Raw genomic sequence first — 23,460 nt, forward strand, 5'->3', positions numbered from 1 at the left:
TTATACTGTATTGTTTAAGAAATGATATGTAATATTAGAAACTAAAAGCAGACGTTTTAAGATTGCTAACTGCATGACAGCAATGTTTAAGTTGCGTAAGCCTACTTTCCAAGAAATTCATGGGCTTTACTTTTTACATCCTTTACAAGAATCAGATCATTTCATTTCTGTTTAAGTTTCGTAATGAAGTAAATAGAGTACTCTCTGATCACTGGTGAGAGGAAAAGGTGAACATCCTGTTTAGAATGAGAAATGAATGCATCTATTGCTTTTCAGGGATGCCAGCCTTTGTAGATTAGAACCCCTTAAAAAGGACAGGCCGTCTTATCTGCCATTTTGGTTCCAAGACACCTTTGGAGCCAACCTTGTTTCTAGCATTTATAAGTACATTATAATATTCGCTGGTTGCTATGTTGTAAAGCTATTAGTGATAAATTGAGAAACATATCACTTAAGGTAAATCTAGAAAGATAACTTACTTTACAAATTCAACAAAAAAGTATCAGGAAATGTTTTCCGCTATGAACCTCATTTTTACACTTTATTTGTTTTTAATTTATATTAAATAAATCTTCTACATTTAAAGAATAAAAAAAATAATCAAACATGAATCAGGTAACACATCAAAAGCTTGTGCACCGGTTTTTTGCAACAAGGCTTTTGCACAAATACTAATTTTGTTCCTGGACAATTTTAGAACCAAAAGCTGGATAAGTTAGCTCACCTTATATAGCGGCCTTAATGCGGCCTTATATCCTCCAAATAAGGCAGAATTGCAATAAAATGAATGAAAGGCACGTAAAATCCCCCCCCCCCCCCCCCCAATCATATTGATTCATCTTAACTGGACATTTGCCAATTCGATAGCAACAGTCTGCAGACAGTATTCATCAAACCTGACTTGCGTTGAATTCTGCTCATAATACCATCGAACTCGCTTATAACAAGCGCAAAAGTACCGCGATATTTGCTTGTTATAACAAATTACTTTTAAAAAACAAGTTTGTGAAAAATTCATACACATTTGCATGTTATTATCATCATCATTATTATTTTTGGTTAATTTGCTCTGAACTGCCTTATTGTCTGATTGTATATATCTTGTGCACCCCCCAAAAAAAAGAAAAAAAAGAAAATCGACGTTTATAGCTCTCTGACTTCGAACAGAGCTTAAAGTTTTTCTGCACATCAAAAGCCATTGACTTTATTGAAGGTGATTCTGGTTCAAATTCTTTAAGTTTGTCATTATTGTCTTCGCTATTATTATTTTTTTTTTGTCTGCATTTGCTTGAATTGCATTTTTATCTGCATTAAAAATATTTCATTTTTATCCGCATTTGCTGAGCTATAATATCTTCCTCTCAAAGAGCCTTGGACAACTAATATATGACTGTCAAATGCTTTTCTTCACTCCACAAATTGAAAAAAAGGACCATCATTATTTTTTCTAAGGATTTATGACTCATCACTAACTTCCACACTAGAGTTGACTTCAGAGTGTCATAGGAATTTTAAGACATATCAACAGAAATGTTATGAATGAGGTTTTGCTCGTTTTAAGGGGGGTCTGCTCCTTAAAAGCGAGTTATACATCCATAGACTTGCATTGTACCAACTAAATCTTTTTGATTTCCTCCCTAAATCCGGGTTTTTGTTAAATGAGGGCTCGTTATAAGTGAGTTTGACAGTAATCAATTTGCTTAATGATAGAGAGTGCTTGATAAAGACAAAGTCCAATCTCTTGAATGTCAGGGTCAAAGTTCAAGAAAAACCCATGTATTCTCTCACATTGTTTATAAATAGAACTACCTCCCTTTTAACTTAATTAGTGATATTCTTTCTGTGTTAAGCCCTTTTTTTCTAAAAAGGAGTTATGCAAAGTTTTAAAAAAAGGTATTTCATTCTTTTTCTATAAATTTATTATGATGATGCCTAAAAAATTCTTCTCCGCATAGATAGGTGAATAGGTTTAGATTTATAAAAAACACCCAAAAAAGTACAAATATAATTTAAACCAAGATTCAGTTTGGGTCATTAATTCTCCTAGAACCTGGTAGAAGGCCTGTTGGTTCAGTTTTAGGTTTATAAAAAGGGAGGGGGGGGAATTGTAAATGATTAACAGTCAAAAATTAACTCAGAATAATTCAGAAAAATCTAAAAAAATCTCATATCTGATCTAGAAAAAGAATTTTTTTAAAATTTCACTGATATATTTCTCGGTTACATAAAATTCGATGGAACATCATACTTGTTAATTCTAAGTGATTACAATAAAAAAATATGCATAATGCACCTTATCTTTTGCCGAATATTTTAAAATTGAGTTTTGTTGTTTTTTTTTTTTTAATTCTATTCTTCCTATTACTGCAGCTTAAAATGTTTAAACTTCTCCAGTTTTCAATATTGAAGTTTTAAATACTTGAGTTTTCAACTAGTAACACTTTTCAAACATTTCAGGCAATTGCATCTGAATCAGCTTATCCGTACATCAGGTGTGGTTACTTGTGCAACTGGTGTTCTTCCTCAGCTATCCGTTATCAAATATGATTGTATCAAGTGCCATTACGTACTTGGACCTTTCATTCAGTCATATGATAATGAAGTGAAACCAGGCACTTGTCCTGAGTGTCAGAGTAATGGGCCTTTTCAAATAAATATGGAACAGGTAAATATTTTTCCTTTCTCTCCTTTTTTAAAAAGTTTTAGCAAGGACAGTACAAGGGAGGGGTTGGCTGATTTCCCCTTCCTTGAGGGACTCAGTACCGGCAATTTTTTCCAAATTGAAGTTCTAAAACACAAGTGTAGATCATTTATAATGACACTAAGAAAAGGAATAAGGTTTGAATTTCCCTCCTAGAAACGTTTCAGAATTGAAGTTTAAAAAAGGCATTTTTAGACTATCTATTTCTATAATGATGATAAGAGGCCTTCTCCTGTGCACTTAGCTAAATTTAAGTTTTAAGGATGCAGTTGTAGACATCTCAGGTTGTTAGGGGAAAGATGGGTTTAATGGACTTCCCGCCAGAGATTTTTCAAAGCTGGAGTTCCGAAAGCGCAATTTAAAAATACTTTCAATAATGTGGGAGGGATTGGGTTTTGAAGCATTCCGACGGAAATATTAAGAAATTGAATTACTAAAATGTAATTTTAGAGTACCTCTTTCAACGGAGAAGGAAAGGATTTTCTTGCGGAGTTCAAGGATTTCCTTGGTTAAGTCACCATTTCTTAAGTGCTTTAGATAAAAGTGCTGTGGCAGCCTCCCCCAGTGTTGCCAGATTGGGGGAAATTTCCCCATTTTGGGGAAATCTGGTACTTTCTGGGGAAATTTTGGGGAAATGGGTTTTGAGGGGAATTCTTTGGGGAAAAAAAAATTTCTTGGGGAAAACCTGGGGGAAAAAAAACCTCGGGGGGAAAAAAGAATTTTTTTCATATTTGGATTCGCGTCAAGAAGTAGTAGTTACATTGTATCAAACAGTGTTGGTTTAGCTTGGCTCAACTTTATGGAATTCGCATTATGCGGAATATTATGCTATGGAATTCGCATTAATGTTCTGCGTGAGTAACCAGTTGATACGTGAAACGGGTGAAAATAAGTGTGATAAAGAATGTTCTTGGATAAATATATACGAAAATCATAGTTTAAATGTACATACAGAAGCAGAGTAGTCAATGCAAGCAGAAAAAAAACATTTGGCTATTTCTTATCTTTAGGTCAGGCGCTTGTATTTGTGACAAGTCGCATCCGCACGGCTTTGCCTGCAGTAGAAAATTAAAAGGTCTTTTGTTTCCCCTGTATATTTACAGATAATGCATGATGAACTTATCTCCAACTGGCTTGCCCACGCTACGGTTCCACGTTATGATAGCTTGGTAATTTACTCGTCCATCTTATGATGATTTTGCTCGGGAAAATGTTCTTAAAATTGGAATAGAAAAAGTACAAAATCGAATTTTCGAAAAATCGCTTCGAAGTGCACACCTCCATGCTACAAACTAACTTTGCCAAATTTCATACAAATCGGCCGAACGGTCTAGGCGCTATGCGCGTCAGAAAGATCCTGACAGCCAGAGAGATATCCAGACAGAGAGGATTTAGCTTTATTATTAGTAAAGATAAAGAAAGACAAATGTAAAGAAGACAAAAAAAAAGCGATAATGGGAAGAAAAAAAGTTAGGGAATTTTATAAGAAAATTTGGCTATTTGGGGAAAAAAAATTTTTTCAAGAGACAAAAATATTGGAGGAAATCGATTCATTTTATAAAAATATCAGTGGAAATTTTTTTTTTGAATTTGGGGAATTTTGATTGAAAACATCGCTTTTTGGGGAAAAGTTGGAAGGGAATTGGGGAAATCTGGATTTAACCATCTGGCAACACCGGCCTCCCCCCCCCCCCCCCACTTAAACATATATATATTTAGATACATAAGATAGAAGTAAATTAAAAAATCAATCGCCCCCTCCTTCAAAAGTTCCTAGATCCGCCGTTGTGTTCCATCAAACCATGAAAAGTAAAATATCATCTTTTGTTACATTTATTTGCTTAAGATTCAATTAAATGTATTCTGTTGCAGGGGTTCTCATTGTTGTAACTCCTCAGCAAAAACTCTACATTTATGAAATTTTTGTCGAAAATATCGGATATATACATATATCAAAATATACATATATATCAAAAATATGCATATATAAATATACATATATATCAAAATCATATGATATACATATATATATCAAAATATTCGAATATCTATCAAAGTATCGGATATTTTAGAAAATATGATGATCTTTTCCAACCTTGATTAAGGGCCTCCACACTTCCAAATCCAGCCCTGTAACTAAAATAAGTTAAAATTTAAACTTAAACATTTTCGCTATTTGATGTTATTGATATTGCCCTGTATATTCATTTATAGTTTTAGTGAGAAAAGTAACACATAACACTTTGCACATACACATGGATATTAAATTATCTCACAACTTGCATTATCAAAGCTTTAAAAAAAAGCATTGAAATGTAAATATTGTAAATTTTAAAATACATTATTTTTTGCCAGAAATATTAAACTTTCAATTTTTCCCAAGTGAAAATAAACCTCTCAGGAGAAAAAAACTAGTTTTCCTTGTTAAAATTTATATATGTTCAAGTTTGGCCAAAAGTTTAATTACAACTAGGTATTGTAAACTAAAATCAATAGTTTATTTTAGTGGACGTTTCATTACAAATTTTTTAATGATCAAGCCGGTAAAATCAAAGAATGGAACAAAAATTGCCTTACTTGGAAGAGTTTTTTAGGTCATAGTAAGAATTTTTTTTAGATGTAATACCAAATAGGCTTGTGCTTGTGGGCACATTAAGAACTAATTAAAGTATTTTAATGAAAGAGAACTTTAAACACTATTGATCTATTTTTTTATTTTTTATGAGCGTAGTAATCAGTTTTTTTTTTCGTTTTAGACTCTTTATAAAAACTACCAAAGAATTACTATTCAAGAGAGTCCTGGAAAGATAGATGCTGGCAGATTACCTAGGTCAAAAGATGCCATTTTATTAGGAGATTTGTGTGATATGTGCAAACCGGGAGATGAAGTTGTAAGTATTGATACTGTTAACTAAATGTTAAAATGAAGGGCAGGAAGTCTATCGTTTTTACTGACTCCTTAGAAACCCCTTAAGAGTTCAAAGAACATGGAAAAATCCTTTTTAACTATTAAATGTTTATATTAGTTTATAAAAACGCTCCTTAAATTAGTACAAATCAAAGTTTGATAGGGCTTCAAGTTCGAAAACTTTTGCAATTTAGTAGAAGATAAACAAAGCCTTTTTGTCAAATTTTTTGACTTATGCTGTGTTATCGCTGTTCTAGACTGCTCAATCTATGGGGAAATCTAGTCTCTGACTGCTGCAGTGATCTATTTCGTGTTTGTGTGCAATCAGTATTAGACAAGGAAATGTAAGCTTAGTCATGGAATTTTGTACTGCTCATTTCTGTCTTCTAAGATATTTCATATTTTCTTTCTATCGTCATGAACAGCAAATCACAACTGTCGTATTTTTTTGTTTTCCAAAAAGCACATATCTAATTATTACTCTGTTCCCACATTTTTTCTGCAATATCTTGCTAGATTTCAAATAGTTGTACTATAAATTTCGTTTACAGATGGAAAATGGTTTACCCTTTTTTTTAATTCTTTGCTAATGAAAATTTGTATTTGCTTATATGCTCGCATCTACCTAAAATTTGTGCTTTCTTAAACATTTAAAAATTAATTTTAAGTATTCAATATTTTAAAATATTTAACTTGTAAGGGTGTGTTTGAGATGACAAATAGAAGTACAGTGAAACACCATTTATATGTTTCTCTTTTATACATTTTTATCAATTATACATTTTTTAAATTGGTCCTTGTGGAGTCTTATATATATATATTAACCTATAATATGTTTTTTCATTTATACGCTTTTATTCATTCAGTCCCTTCTAAAAGGTATAAACATTGCTTCACTGTATTTGAGTTTCTTGGATATTTACAACAATGCAGATGTTTATTGCTATCAGAATCAACAGATTTTTTTCATTCACAGCAGTTTGAAGGGCTCCTCCAAATAAGTAATTCAGGCTGCTTGAAACTTGAGTTCAGCAAACTACCCATAAAACCACAATGTAATCAAAGCACAAATATTGCAATTCTACTTCTAGTATTTGTGCTTTGATTACCTTGTTGTTTTATGGTAAAAATAACCTTGATAATTAGCTCTTTAACACAGCCAAGCAGCATACAGGTGCAAAACGCCATCGTAGGCTGCTAGGCTATAGTCAAAGGTTGTTCAATTCTGTATTTTCTCAATATACCTTACCTCCCTGTTTCCCAGTATTTTTGTCATACTCTAAATAGTTGAAAACTATGAATGATAAAATAATTTTATATTTTCTGTTTCTAATGTGGAAACTTTATTGAATTCTGTACGGGGTCTGTTAAAACACAAAATAAAATTGTTTAAAGAGATAATTTAGTTTCGTACATGTTTAAAAAATATTGAATTTGAAATAACGATATCTCTCAATCGGTAAATATTAAATTATTTATTGATAAGTAAAAGGAGTATTTATGTATATGTGTTAGTAAATATTCATCATGAACTTTAATTGGTATTGTATAACTAAGGCCAAGACAAAATCTAAAAAATTATCAAGTGTGATGTATTTTATTTAATGAAACAATTCATTGAAAAGCAATTAAAGTGATTTTAAGATATTAAAATTTGTATTTTTTTTTTCACAACTACAACATACAAATTATTTTTTTGAAATACAGTGAAATCTTGTTACAACAGACTTCAAGGGAACCACAAATTTTATTTGTTGTATCAGGAATTATGTTGCAATGGGATTCAAATAATGCAATTAAATCAAGACTGAAAATGCATTTCGTCGTGACCAAACTTTTGTTGTATTCTGCCGTGTGCAGGTAAACCCCAGTATCTGCAGAAATGAGTTTTCGAGATATTTGAAGAAACGTGTTTTGGATTCAATGCTAACAATAGGGAAATGTTGGAATTAGGCGTATTTTCACGCCTTTTTTTTTCAGCGGGAACCAAATGAGCGAGCTTGTGCAATAAAGATAACATACAACAGATGACAAAAATGCATTAATATGAAAAATTTGCAGTTACTGCCCTTTACCTGCACACGGCAGTATTGGTCTTCATTGTAACGGGATTTCACTGTAATTACTTACAAAATGTTTATTATTTTGTTGTTTAAAAAAGTAATGTTAAAGCAGCATTAAATTAATTTACATATTATGAAATTAAAATTATCAATTATTTTTTATGTTCTTAAATTTCTTGTTTGACTAATCTTTATTAAAATCTAAGTAGTCACTTATATTGGAGTTTTCATGGACTATTTATTAAATTTTTTTTTTTCAAAGCATTTATACTTGTTATTTTTTTTTTATTAGGAAGTCACAGGTGTCTATTCCAACAGCTATGATGGGTCTTTAAATACTTCAAATGGATTTCCTGTGTTTGCAACTGTTATCATGGCTAATCATGTCGCCAAAAAGGATAAAATTATATCCCAAGGGCTTACTGATGATGATATTAAAGCAATAATTACTTTAGCTAAAGATGACAGGATTGGAGATAGGGTAAATATATTTATTATTATTGAGATACTACACACTGTTCAAAAGGTCAAGTTCAAACCAAACATGGCTGTGATGTTTTGTAGACAGTCTGGAGGCTGATGTGGTAGTAAAGTGTGACTGTTTGTGAGCAAATTTATTGCAGAAAGCATTAATAAAATAGAAATATTTTGCTGATGGATAACTGGTCATTGTCTAGATATTGCTCGATTTTGTTTTTGAATGTATAACTGCATGTTCCTCTAACAGTTTTTGATAATTTAAATTTTGTCTGAATATAAAAGCTTTTTATTTTACTAAACATTTTTGCTAAATATTGTAATTTCAGCTTTTTAAGTTTTACATGGAAAACCTTTAAAAGTCGGGGAAGAAATTTCTCATAAATGTTTAAACTCTGTTGTTTGCTTATGCTACTGATTATATGTTTTCTGGAAAGAAATACAAATTTTCATAAAAAAAAGTAGATGAGATAAAAATAAGTACTCCTTGCTTCAAATTTTATTGAAAAATATTTTAAAAGTCACATCTGTCATGTTATTGAATTTTACAAATGTGTCATTCTTCTAAAAGTAACTTTTCTGTCACACACCTTTTACACGAAAAACTTTAAGAAACAATTTATTCACCAATGATTTTTAATTTCATCAAAAATATATCTCTTTAAACTTGCCATCAATTTTTTAATAATAATTTTCATTTTAGTATATTTTTGGTTCACAACATGCGAATTCTGACCTCTGTGGCATGTCACACACCTTGTGTGACTGTTTATGTTGCTTAATAGCTTGTTTAATTAAAAGTAGATACTTATTTATTTATTATTCCTTTCAAAAGTGTCTCAAATACTAGTTGTTTAAGTATATTTAATTTTTTGATATTGTGTTTTAGTTTGTTTTAGAAGGACAAGGAGTCATGTCACACAATAAATTCTCACCTCTGTTACCTAAACATAAAATGCCATTCCTCATTAACATGTCACAGTAATGACATCAAATTTTATTTTCCATTATACAAGGAAGCCCCCTTGTTTATTTTCAGCCATAGCTGAAGTCATGAGTTTTTGTCGAAAAACAAGAAGATAGGTTTTGTTTTAAAAACTTAGTGCGGTTATTCTGACTTCTCATCTCCGGGAACTTGAATTTCAGGGATGTAATTAATGTAAAAATAGAAGTGAATATCTTTTCATATGCTTAACATATGCAGATTGTAGCAATGAAGAAAAAAAAATCCACAAAAAATGCATCTATTAGGCCAATATTAAGGGAAAGATCCTCACCTCCATGACAGTCCTTATCAATGTCATTATTTCTGAGGTGAAAATAAATGATAGAGGAGAAATACATCAATAATAGGCATTCTACCAAAATTATAAATTGTGTGTATATCTTCAAATTTACTAAATAGTAGTTTTTAACATACATTTGAAACTACTAATTAAGCCGTACTTTAATTAAAAGAAGTTCATATTATATTCCGACTAATTATTAAAATAACTGCTTGTTTGCACAGTTGACAAAATTACTACTTTGATATTAAATGGGCCTTGATTTTTAAATATTAAGTTTCTCTTTTTTTCTTCTATGAACAAGGCATTTTTTTATTTGTTTTATTTATGAATAAAATAATCAGAACTTAGCTGGGCCATTGTTTATGGTTACTTCTAGTAGGTAACACTTTCATGTAAGAATGAAAAAAAAAAAGAGATTTTGAAATTCAAAAATATTTGCATACAAAAGTTATGTTTTCTGGAGAATGACCCAAATATATTTATTTGATTTATAAGTATTTTATTTTAAAAAAATCCAAATTGCAACTGACCCTTTAAATGCCAGGTGGTAGCTGCAACAACAATTATATTAATCATCAACTATGTTATAACTAGCATAGCGATCCTCATATATATAATAACGAAGTCACTGATCGAGTAAGCTCCTGGCATCACCAACAATGGAACTCGTGCTATAGCATGATAAGTTGATAATATTTTCTGACAATGTTAGACATGCAGGAAAATGCTCCATTTTTACCAAGGCTGAACTGGATCCAATAGCTTAACTGTTTTGCTGGTAAGACTGTGTCATTTCAGGAGAATGAAGAAACGAAAAAGTGGTCAAGAATGAACGCTATCTACTGGAGTTAAGGGTTAATCCACTGGAGTTAGGGTTCAAATTTCAATTATCAAAATGTCACCGAACAGGCAACTGCTTCGTTTAAACCATCGCTAAAAAGAGGAATGGGCTTAACTCACTTTTAAACATTTTACAGAAAACCAGTGTAAAGATTTCCAGTTTACTGCATTGTTTGAGAACAGCCACCATACTATTTATTGTAGAGATACGCCCATTGGTCATATTATAAAACTAGTGGCACCCGCACGGCTTTGCTCATAGTAGAAAATTAAAAGATCTTTTGGTTTGCCTGTATATTTACAAATAATGTAGGGTGAATTTTGAGATACGCCCATTTGTCTTTTTAGCGAAAAAATGTAAAAGCAATTTTTACCTGTCATACCTTGATAGGCTCTAGTATATACATTGGTATGAAAGTGATTATTTATTGTTTCAGATAATTGCAAGCATTGCCCCTTCTATTTATGGTCATCATGACATCAAACGGGCCATTGCTTTGGCATTATTTGGTGGTGAACCCAAAAATCCTGGTAAGTACCATTTTCAAGCTCTCTGTTTCCATGTATATCTTTTTTCGGTAAACACATTCAGCGAAATGTGACTAAAGAGAGCAACCACTGGACCAGCTACTCTCAACCGGTGGAAAAGTGGACCAACACGGTTCCACTGAAAAACTTGACCTGTCTTTAGAGAATTTGCTCGTCCAAGTCGAAACATTCTCCTTACTCAAAAAAAAAAAAGAGAAGACCCCGGTATACAAATCCTATACAACATCTTTTACGTGATTTTATTATTACAGTAAAACCCCTGTAATGTGGATACTAATGAGACTATTTATTTTGTCCTCAATAGAGGAGTGTCTGCAGGACAGGGGTTTAATAATGTTTTTTGCCTTGGAATTGAGGAATAAAAAATTGTCCGCATTTGAGGGGTGTCTGTTAGGAGGGGTTTTACTGTAATTTTCTTAGTTTTCTATGATTTTTCAACAATGTTTACTATTTAATGTAAATATATTACAGTAATTCATTATCTTATTCTTAACACTTAAATATTTTTTGTAGCAGTTCTTTACCACCAAGTGAAGTTTTATTATTAATTCATTGATTACTATTATTCTTAAAAAAAAAAAGGAAACAGCCTCAATTGTTTATAAAAAAATTTCTCAATTGTTTAGGGACTTTTCGAAAAAAAAAAAAAAATCAGTTGTTTTTCAGCATGTTTTTTTGCAAAATAACAAAGAAAGTACAAGAAATGAAGTAAAAAGCATCATCAATCCGCTAATTTTTTTTTCAAAAGCTCATGGGTCAAAAAAGGTTGTGAAACACTGCATTAGACAGCAATATTGGTAACTCTTTTCATCCATAAGCATTGCATTGAAAAAGTGGTTCCTTGTAACATCGAAACACGTTTCAGGCAGTAATCTGCAATTTGTGCTATTTGACGTTGCTATTTCTTATTTTACAATAACATTGGTCGTTTAGAGAGTTGGTCTCTGAGTGGAGGCAATGATAGGATGTCTACTGATATTGAAAATACAGTAAAACCTGTAAAGTTGACCACCCTTGTAAGTTGACCGTTATTTTCAGGCACAGAATTAGATCTATGTCATATTATTCAACCTTTATTAGTTGACCACCTGTTTAAGTTGACCACTAAAGTAGTGCACCGCAAGTGGTCAACTTACACTGGTTTCACTGTACTAGAAATATACTGGAATTTTCATTCAAATACTAGAAAATTTTAGAAAATCTGAATGGAATATACAGTGAAACCTCCCTTAACGGACACTCCCGAATAACGGACACCTCTAATTAACGGACATTTTTGCAAGTCCCAGTCCCTCAATATAGGCCATTCCATGTAATTCACTCTGAATAACGGACACTCCGAATAACGGACAGTTATTTCACAAAAAAGTTCCCTTGCGATTGTAACCCTTCCGGTTTTTTTTCTTTTCACAGAATATCTTATTAATTGATTGCCTTACAACGCTTTTCATCCTCCACAACTGATATCCTAGTTGTGGGATATCAGGGATATCATCCCCCCCCCCCCCCCGTCATTTCCTTATCACTCTTTCTTGGAATTAAAAGGGTGGTAATGGGCAGAGGCAGCGATTGGGGCTTAAAAAGTTGTGGGACAGAAAAAAAAAAGAACTAAAAGACATGGTACTTTTTGCGGGCAGCAAAAAATGAAAAAGAAAAAAAAAGTCATAATTTCGTTACGGCTAGTTTTGAGAGCATTGAAGCAGATAAGTGAAAACTGATGTCAGTCTAACAATTAACGTACGTTTTTCTTAAGATTTTAATGAATTTTGTACACAATAACTATTCAAAAGTTGAGATAAAAAAGAGGAAACTGGGCCCTTTTTGTAACTGGGGCTCTCGGGAGATGCAATTGAGCAGACCGGCGCCGGTAGTAGTCGGCTTTATGGCGCCGTGGTTTCGTTGGATTGTTTAATTTTTAGATATGAAAAAGATTTGTCCATATTCAAGGTCATATTGCCAACTGTCAATCATGCAATAGTGATACTCGAGATAAAATAAATAACTATAAAAAAAAATTAACCATAAAAAATGTGTGTGTGGGGGGGGGGGGGGTTGCTTCGCCGAATCACCACCGCCGCCATTGGTAATGGGATATTCATACCCTGAGATGAAGTGAGAGGCAAGCAAACCTAATTTTCATGCAGCAATCGTAGCTTTGCAGTTGCAAACTTTAATAAAGGCGTGTTGATTTAGTTGATTTTTTTGTGTGACAATATTATTTGAGTTTTAAAATGGCAACTAAAAGAAAGAGACTGACATTGAAAGAAAAAATTAATGTTTTGGATGTTGCCGAAAAAGAAAAAATAAGTGTCCGGTATTTTGCCGATCGTTTTCAAGTTGGGAAAACTCAAATCAGCGAAATTTTAAAAGATAAAGACGAAATTAGAAAATTGTGTACAATTAGAAGACTTTTCGGAAGCACTGAAATACAGTGAAGAATTGAAAAACTTTTTCCTGAGCAAAGGGGACACTGAAGGACTTGCTAAGGAAAATGATTTAAATATATTGAGAAACAGGCTTGTAATGCAAAAAAGAGATGTCAAACTGTTTTAACTGATTACTTTAATTGATTAAATGCTTTTTAAGACAAGTGTGTGCAGTCAGTATACCTTTATTTAAAAAAAAAAAACACACATTAATTACACATGACGTAAAATGTAGTAAACCTTTCGCAATTGTTTCGATTGTGTTCTACAAAGGGAAAAACAGCCCATTTTGAAAAAGGTAAATTAAGTAGTTCCTCCTAATAGCGGACACCTCCCAATAACGGACAAAACTTCTAGTCCCTTGACTGTCCGCTATTCGGAGGTTTCACTGTATTCAGTTTATTCAAATTGTGGGGTAAAAAAATGGAAAGAAACAATGATAACCCAACTGACAAACTAACAAATCATAAATTTTTTTCATGTAATATTTTTAGCTTATAATTCTAACCATAGCATAATTAATTATATAATCTTAGAGGTGAACTATTTAAACTAGAAAATACTCATTTTTTTGGTGTTATGATTTAAGTTGAATTTCTTAGTTGAATTTTTTATGCCCTGATTTTATAGTTTAGATTATCAAACAATAAAATCATGATAAGAAATATGTGGATTAAAGTTCTGAAAAATTAACTGTTACTACCTAGTGCATTAGACCTCTGGTCACAGTGTTTGGTTCGGTTGAGCCCTCTTTCTCAATTGCTGTTAGTCTTTCTCAATCACTCAATAGCTGCATTTCAAGAGTTACTACAGTTTACATCTGCAATTGCTGTTTGTAATTTTTCATCTAATGTTGTATGGAGAAGTACAAGAAAACATTGGGTAGACTAGAGCATTGTGAAGTGTAAAGGAAGGTCGGTAAATATTACAGCTAACTGTTAAATAAGACCTGCTTCATTTTTTAAAAAAACGAAGAAAGAAAAATTGCCAATGTAACTTTAAATTATGTTACTAAATGACTAAATGGTGTATTATTTTTCTTTTGCCCTGAAATTGTGACTTCTTTTTGTGATATGATGCAGGAAGTTTCTAAAATGTCATACCAGAATTATGCTTCCATTTCAGATTAGTAGACACCCTAATGTAATTAAATCTGACCTGCCAAGTTATTTTGTCCATTGCGGCACTAAAGGAAAATACACTTGATTCTAATTTTTTTGTACCCTGTAAGAACTTCATTGTACTCAGTAGGAAAATGAGCCTAGTTGAAAAGATCATTTTTAGGGAGTCCAATAAAATTAAACTCGGGGCCAGAAAAAAATGATGTTTTTGAAATGATCTTTTTATAGGTAGTCTTTCTGAGTGGTTCCGTTGTATTTAAAGTAGCTTATGCAGCAAAGTATTTTATGTGTGTAAGGAGGAGGGAATAACTATATTTTTATCCTAGTACCAAATGATGCAAAATCTGTAAACTATGAAATACTACTTGAGTGAAAGGAGAAGCTTTAAAGATTTTCCATCCATTTGCATTTTAGATACAGAGTGTTTTAGCCATAACTGATAGCAAATTTTTATTTAAGTGTCCAGATGCAAAAAAAAAAAAACTTAAGACTGGAGAACTTACTTTTGTTTCTAAAAAAAATTTGCTAATTTTCAAAAGTAGTGCTGATGCAGAAAACAGCCATGCAATCTGCAATACTGTACACAGAAAAGGAATGAAGCAAAGGAGAAGAAAACCAATGAAGCAAAGGAGAAGAAAACCAATGAAAAAATAGATTGTTTTGGTTAAGATAGAAATTTCTCATTGCAAAATTGAATTCAAATGGATATACCGTGGTGTTAAATGAAAGAAATGAAAAAGATTAGATTTTTTTGTAACATTTAAAAGTGTTCATTCCTCTTAAAGAAATGATATTTCTAGAAAAATTTACAGCAGAACTGAAACGTATTTTTTGTATTTTGATGCAATTGAACAGTAGTTTCCTATGTTAAAAAATGATTTTCCTCAACTGTCAAATCTGCAGCAAAGATTGTTTTGAAAAATAATTATTGGGTTAATTTAGATAATAAGTTAAATCCAATTGCTAAAATTGAAATGTAAATATGTATTATGCTGCCTTATTTCAAGACTTATTTTATAAGAATATGTTTCTCTCACTTGTTATAGTCAATTCAATTTATATTTGTATCAAGGATTTTATTATTTGAAAAATGGAAAATATTGTATCACTTTCTTAATCTCCTGTTTTTGTTATTTACAAAGTTAGGAAGTATGCTATGATCATGTTAGGAAATGATAAGGCAACTGAATGCATTGATCACTCGAAAGTGAAAAATATTGTATTTTTAAGTCATCAAGCAGAATTTCATTCAGACCATGAAATTGAAAGTGCCTCTTCAAAACGTAAAAAACTCTATAACTTATGTTTATTGTGATTGGATCATTATAACTGCATAAACTTGTTTCACTTATTTGAATTAAAGATTAAGCAACTTTTTCTTTTTTGATGAAACACCAGAAAAAAAAAAAAGACCTAATAAAAAGTTTTCCAAAATTTACTTTGAATAATTCAAGGATTTCATTATCTCAATTTTAATTACTAAGTTGCTGAATTTGAAATTATATCATATTATAGGTGGGAAGCATAAAGTTCGTGGTGATATCAACATTTTAGTCTGTGGAGATCCTGGAACTGCTAAATCTCAGTTTTTGAAATACACTGAAAAGATTGCTCCTCGAGCTGTGTACACTACCGGACAAGGAGCATCAGCTGTTGGTTTGACTGCATACGTACAAAGAAGTCCAATTACAAAAGAGTGGACATTAGAAGCTGGTGCACTTGTTTTAGCTGACAAGGGTGTTTGCATTATTGATGAGTTTGATAAGGTAGTTATTACCAGACATAACTGTTATACATGTTATGTGTTTATATGTGTGTGCGTAATTCTATTTTTCACTTTTCTCATGTTCTCTGCCAGAAAGGGGGGTAAAAATCATCTATTGCTTTAGGAAAACTTATGTTTAAAAAATTTATTCCAATATCTTCGATCTTTTTTTTTTTTTTTTCAAAATTAAAGCTAATTGATTTGAACAATGTTTAGGAAAACAGCATTAGCAAATTTTTCTTTTTTATCATGGAGTAATTTCTTTGAAAACTAGATTTTAATTTTGTTAAAAAGAAATTTTGTGGAGACAGTCAAGTTTATTCCTTTGTTACTGTTTTTTCTTTATGCTAAAGCAGTTTAGTTACGTGTGATAGTTTCTAAATTTAAAAGTCAGGTGTGTTATGATCCGAAAATTTTGGGCTGACACATTCTAAAATTTAAAAGAAAAAATTTAAGGAAAAAAACTTAATTCCCCCCCCCCCCCAATGATTTTTGTATGCATATTTAAAGAGTTTTTACAAAGGGAGGGGGGGGGGGAGAGCTTCCTCATAGTTTCCGAAAATTTCATCCTGTTTTCAGAAAAAATTTCTTGGGTCCACTATCATCCCTGGTCAGAGTCAATTTTGACATATTTTAGTAATTTGATTTTTCTTTGCAGTTTACTATCAATTTTCATTAAAATCTTTTTTGCCACTGTAAAATTCAAATCATCCGAGGGTGTTGGAAATCAGTTGTAACATCTGACATGCATTTGAAATTTATTTTGAAGTCATTACATAGTTTAATTACTCAATTTACAAGGAAATATGTGTAACTTGGGAAAGAAAAGAAATAGGAAAAAATGCTTCTAAGAAATAAAATCATTTTTTAAAAATTAGGTAACAAATGTATGATAAATGAGAAAGTGAGGCCTAGGTATTGGAATATGAACGGATCTTTTCCTACTTTTTTTTTAAATGTATTTTCACAATCATTTTGTGCTTGTCACCTTATTTGAGGACTTTTTATTATTTGATTCATATCTGAGTTTTCAGCCTATTTTATACCAGTATTACTTTGCATCACTTATAATTTTATTTCATTTAAAAACTCTTTCTAAGGTTTCATTTCACTTTATGAAAATATGTTCTTAAAATATGTGATACGTCTATAACTCAATACATGTTTTAATCCCTCTCTGTAAATTACAAATCACAATAGGTAATTTAACTGGAGAAAATTATGCCTATTGCTAATACACTTTTCTGCAAACTTCAATGTGTAAGCTGAAATTGCTCCAAAAATATCATAAAAAAGCTTTTGCAAATATCATCTGTTGAATTGACATTATGCTTCATTTAATATTTAATGCATTAAAATGAAAAGCACAAGATATCCAAATCTCCCTCTAAATTTGAAAGTTATCAGTATTGAATATTTTGCTAATTCAATTGGCAACAAAATTGAATGTGAGAGTGCTAGCTAAATCATTCTAATTTATCAAGTATGTTTTATATTTACAGTACTAATTTTTGGCAGAGCAAATACAGGGTTCGTACGCCCTTGAAAAACCTTGAAAAGTGCTTGAAAAAAAAAAGTTCATTTTCAAGTGCTTGAAAACCTTGAAAAAGTTTTAAAACCTTGAAAAAGTTTCTTAGTGCTTAAATTCTCTCAAAAATCAACGAATTGTGCTTAGAAGTTTTAAAAAAGTATTTCACCAATGCAATTTTCTGAACATGTGTTCAGTATGCAACATCGCGAAAAATTGCTTCCGTGTTTGGGATTTCAATCCTTTTGCATCTTGTAAATATTTTGATGTTTTTTTACAACCGAAAGATATTTTGGCATATGGTACCTTAGATTAGTTTATTTTTGTTTGATTTCATTAATTAACAAAGAAATTAATTTGGAAACCATGACAACATTGAACTTACTCGGGTTTCGTGGAAAATTGCTTTTGTGTTTGAAATTTCAATCTTTTTGCATCCTGCAAATATTTAAATATTTTGGCTAATCAAATGTTAGTTTCGCATATGCTACCTTAGATTAGTATATTTTTTTGTTTCATTTTAATAAAAAACAAATAAATTTATTTCATGGGAAACATGCCACGTCGAACGAACTCAAACTTTGCGAAAAATTGCTTCTCGTGTTTAAAATTTCAATCTTTTTGCATCTTGCATATATATTCACTAGTGGGATGTTATTTTCATATTTGCTACCGTAGATTAGCATATTTTATGTTTAATTTCGGTAAAATATAAGTTTATTTTATGGGAAACATGACAACATTAAACTTAATTCGCGAAAATTTGCTTCCCTTGTTTGAGATTTCAATCCTTTTGCATTTTGTAAATATTTTTATATTTTTGGCAATTAGTTGTTATTTTGACACTGCTACATCAGATTAGCTTATTTTATTTTTTATTTTAATAACTAAAGAGTTAAAGAATTTATTACCTTGGTCTTGTTTAATTATTTGCTTATTTATTTTTGCAATTTTGAATGATTATCTTTACCTAATTTTTGTTCATAACAGATTTTTTTTTTTAAAATTTAAATTTCAGCAGTTGAGCACCTAACAAATTAACTTAAAGTTTGTATTTTAAATATAACGTTGATTTATATAATTTTATTTATAGGTACATCATTTTTTTATGTCTACTAAAATAAATAAGGTGTATAACAGGGGTGGTTGTGTTATGATTATTCACTTGAAATCCAGTATTTATTGAGGTTGTGGGTACTTGGAGCTTACTGAAAGAGGCTTTAATCAGCAAAGGGGTAGATAGCTTAAGGAGGGTCATTCATCTTCATTTGAATCTAATAAATTGACCTGTACCAGCCTAGCTAGGCCCAGTGCCTGTTGCTGGTTATCAACAGGCACTGGGCATGGTATTTCTATGCAGAATATTTTGACTTAATAAACTATTTTATGAATTGTATGCATAGCAAAAGTTATTGTTGTACATATGTATATTCAAGTAATAGGGGTCTTAGTTTTAAAAATTATTCCCCCCCCCCCCTCGCCCCATTTTGCTCTTTGAAACTTTCAGGTAATTTTTTATGAACTCACAAATCACAATTACACCTGAATATTATTGCCTTTCTAAATTTAAATTCTAATTTCAATAATTACCCATTTTTTCCCAAAATAAAACTATTTTTGTCATAATATATGTCAACTTCTTGTGAATCTTTTCAATTTCGAAATATGGCTCTATAAATGTGAACTTGCACATTTATTCTCTATTGCAAGTTAATCAATGAAAGCTGAATAAGCTCAAGTTTGCATTCAGAGTATTTATCACTGCTTAAGCTGCTTTTGTATATTTTGAGGTGTAGCGACTGGACTGTGGACTTCATAAACTTTTCTTACTTCCTAATTTTTAAATTTACTCGAGGACAGTTGAAATGCCTTATTGGCTGAACAGCTAATAAATACATACGAATAATTGATTTGCAAACCTAATATTTTTAGAACTTAATAGTGCAAACTGAAGTAACTTTCTGGGTAGTGTTTTTGTCCTAAACGCCCTTATGTTGTAATAAACCACTGTATAGATATTGGAAATAAATGTTGAAACCGGGGGGGGGGGGGGGGAGGGAGTGACTTAAAAAACTCCTCTCTGGCAATGCCATTGAACTTGGGTATTTTAGTTTCTTCCCATAAAAGCTAAAAGCAGTTATGAAAGGTTTTTTTAATTTGCTGATTCTAGAAAATATACAAAACCTCTTACATAAAAAACCCTTAACATAAAAAACCTCTGACTGCTGCAAGCTTTGAAAAACCTCAAAATTAAACCTCTTGGTATCTGCTTCTCTTTATGACCAAACTTTTCAAACATTCTCAGAAAAACTTTCAACACAGTAGATCTTTCATCAAAGCGTCTCTCGTTGTAGAAAAAGCAATTTTGTTTTCCTATACTTTTTTGTATTATTGCCTTATTTCCATGTGTTTGTAGTAAATGAAACCTGCATACAATATTTTTAGTACAAATTTATGATATTGCCTTGAAAACAAAATTTTTTACCTTGAAAAGTACTTGAAAAGTGCTTGAATTTTTTTCTGCCTAAAGGGTATGAACCCTGAAATAAAATGGAAAGACAATGATGTTGCCTGCAGATGTAAAACTATTTTGCTCTTTGCATGACATTTCAAGCAGAATCATAACTGTATATAACCCTCTTCCACATATTCTATTATTCACTGTCGACTTTTGCATTTCAGATGAATGATCAGGATCGAACCAGCATCCACGAAGCGATGGAACAGCAAAGTATATCCATTTCCAAAGCTGGTATTGTCACATCCTTGCAGGCAAGATGTGCCGTAATAGCTGCTGCTAACCCTATTAATGGACGTTATGATCCTTCTCTAACATTTTCTGAAAATGTATGTTTACCATATTTCATTTTTCCATTTAAAGAACTCAATTTCACTCACTCTAGATTAACTGTTACACAAGAGAGGGGCGATCTTGCCTTCCTTGAGTGACTCCCCACTGGCAGATTTTTAATGTTGAGTTTCAAAAAATAAATTTTAGACTATTATCATAGCTGCCAACTTGTAAGATTTAGCCTTACATTGTAAGATTTTTTGAGGTATTGTAAGTTTAAGATCTTATGGCATAATTGTAAGATAATTAGGTTTTAGATCTCTGGTATTGCTTTTTTTAATGAGTTTCCTCCTATGTTGCTTCAGAAGAATAGAGAAACTGCAGACAGGGTTCGTGCGGGTCATGGAAATCCTGGAAAGTCATGGAAAACATTTTAGCAAATTTCAGACCTGGAAAAGTCATGGAAAATTGAAATTTTCGTTCTAAGTCATGGAAAATTATTTAAAGTCATGAAAAAATGTCCGGGGAAAAGAAAAAGTAACAGTTGCTGTAAGAGCATCAGAAATATTGAGTGATTTAACAGTCTTACATATTAAAACTGGAAAATTGAATGATCCCAAAAACAATTCTGAATTTTGAAATCTCATTACATCCGCTTCTGTAGCAGCCGCTCGTCTTTTTTTGCAATGTGATTTTACTGCTTGGACATCACTCATTTTGCATTTACCATTATTTTTAAGACTCTTTATATTCTGTTGTAGCGAACTTGCACATTCTTCATTTTGCCAGGCCACTTAAAAAATGCAATTCAATTGCATCCGAGTTTGTTTCCATCACTCGTAAAAACTTGATTACTAAATTTATCAGAGTTTATCTGAATTTGTTGAAAGTTTTAGAAAATGAAGATCTTTAAGTCAGGTGATAAAACACAGAAATAGGGGAATCTAATACTCTAAAATAGTATTGCCCATCATACGGCCCGCAGAATTAATCCATGCGACCCACTGCTACGTTCAATGTCGGGAATCAAACCCCATGTTCAGGAATTTCTAAACCTACTAATTTATATACATTTGAAAATGTGCAAATAATTAAATAAGTACATTTGAATCAGAAGATTTATTTGCTACTGAATGTTTTTTCTTTCTTTTTTTAAAATATAAATATCTGGTTTAGAAGCATGAATTTACTAAAGAATGGCTTTTCTTCAATGAACCCAAGTACTAACAAGCTATGTGTATTCTTAAATGCACTGCTGATGCTAAAAGGCAACCTTTGAAGCAAATTTATTGAAACTTAGTAATGACTCATTCAACTTTTGTCCCATTCATTATCATTTTACCTGTTTATAAAGATTATTAGACATTTAAGCACCGTTATATTTCATTCGCTGTAGTTTTACTTAAAGCCCTTAGTTAGTTTTACTAACTTTACTAAAAGTTATATGATGAAGACAAATAAGAATAATTTAGTTTTTAGATGCACACTGATAATTTTTCAATCACAAGTAAGTGCTTTGATGAGGTAGAAGCATTCACGTAGAAGTTTCGCTAATGCTCATTTCCAAAAACTTTCCAGTTTGAAATTAAATAGTACTATTCTCTTCATGTAACAAGGTCATGAAATTTTTTTATGAAGTCATGAAAAAGTCTTGGAAAAGTCATGGAATTTTTTCATCCGAATAGAGAATGAACCCTGTGCAGATGAAGAGCCTAATATAAGCTCCAAAGTGAATTTCGCTCTGTACAAATAGATTATTTGCCCGATGTTGTGCTAAAAAGGAAGAGGATGGATAAAAAAATAGGCTGCTTTGATGAAATTAGTTGATGTCAATGGTTTATTGAAGTATGAAAGGCTCTCCTTTTCTAAGCTTTCCATTCTGGCCATACCTCACAGCAATGCAGAGCGCAAAAGAATATTCAGTAGTGTCAGAAAGGCGAGGACAGAGCTGTGCAGTTCTCTGTCTGATAATAACCTGAATAACATTTTAATCATTAATAACTTACAAAGAAAAAAAACTATTGTTTTCATTAAGTTATTGAAATATAATTTTTGACTGTTGCTAAAGACAGCATCTTAAGAAAGCTTAAGTTCCAGTTAAAATAGTTTCAGAAAAAGCAGCTGACTGCATTAATTTACAAAAGAAAAAGTAAGATAATACAGCAAGTTATTAGTTTCTTCCAAAAGAATATTTTTAAAGATTAATATTAAATGTTGCATCTTACAGAAAAATATTAGACAATATTGTAAAAGTGCACACTTGTATTCTTAAATTCTTAAATGCACAGGCCTGCCTTTTTGAAACTGCTTGTTGTAATCCTATGTTTCTCTTTTGTGAATTCAGTTTTTTTTTTTCTGTGCTGATTAATTACAAGTAAAAAGATTTGAAAGTATAATGCTTTTAGTTTTAACGGTTTGTTGTATGTTGGTTAAAAAAGTGTACAAATACACCCATGGCATTCATTGTAAGATTTTTAATGTTGATATGTTGGCATGTATACTATTTTCACTAACGATTAAGGAACGAAGGTTAGGGCTCTCGCCCAGAAATGTTTCTGAGTTGGAGTCCTAAAATTGCAATTGTTAGCCATTTTGACCTTGGGGGAAGTAATGGGACTTGGAACTCTCCCCCAAAGTTTTTTCGAAATTGAAGCTCCAAAAATACAATTATAGACTATTTTTGTTGATGATGAGGGAGGGAAGGTTCAGCCCCCTTCCTTGGGACATTTTACGAAATTGAGGTTTTAAAAGTACAGCTGTAGGCTGTCTTTGGTAATGTTGAGGGAAGGAATAGGATTCAAAGACTTTCCTTCGTTATTTTTTAAAGTAGGAAGTAACATAAATGCAATTTAAAACGACCCTCGATTATTCTAAGAAAAGAAGGGGGTTTTAAAATGAAGCCGGAAAAATTTGTGATCAACATGTGTGAACCAGAATACGTAGTATAGAGTATGTAACAAAATCAATGGGTCCACCTGTACCTGCTTGGAATTGTTACTGCA

The 23,460-nt window shown here is 31.5% G+C and overlaps 1 protein-coding gene across 1 annotated transcript in view; it reads left to right on the top strand.

Annotated features, from left to right (window-relative positions):
* The window catches only part of LOC129221452 (DNA replication licensing factor mcm2-like), a 44,166-nt gene that overhangs the window by 9,528 nt on the left and 11,178 nt on the right, over window positions 1-23,460 (top strand). Inside the window, exons 7-12 of the mRNA XM_054855932.1 lie at window positions 2,458-2,665; window positions 5,458-5,592; window positions 7,965-8,153; window positions 10,716-10,809; window positions 15,890-16,140; window positions 20,350-20,514. Of these exons, the coding sequence (XP_054711907.1) occupies window positions 2,458-2,665; window positions 5,458-5,592; window positions 7,965-8,153; window positions 10,716-10,809; window positions 15,890-16,140; window positions 20,350-20,514 (1,042 nt within the window). The remainder of the gene's footprint in view (window positions 1-2,457; window positions 2,666-5,457; window positions 5,593-7,964; window positions 8,154-10,715; window positions 10,810-15,889; window positions 16,141-20,349; window positions 20,515-23,460) is intronic.

This window comes from Uloborus diversus, chromosome 4, assembly GCF_026930045.1.
Source record: "Uloborus diversus isolate 005 chromosome 4, Udiv.v.3.1, whole genome shotgun sequence".
NCBI classification, from domain to species: Eukaryota; Metazoa; Arthropoda; class Arachnida; order Araneae; family Uloboridae; genus Uloborus; species Uloborus diversus.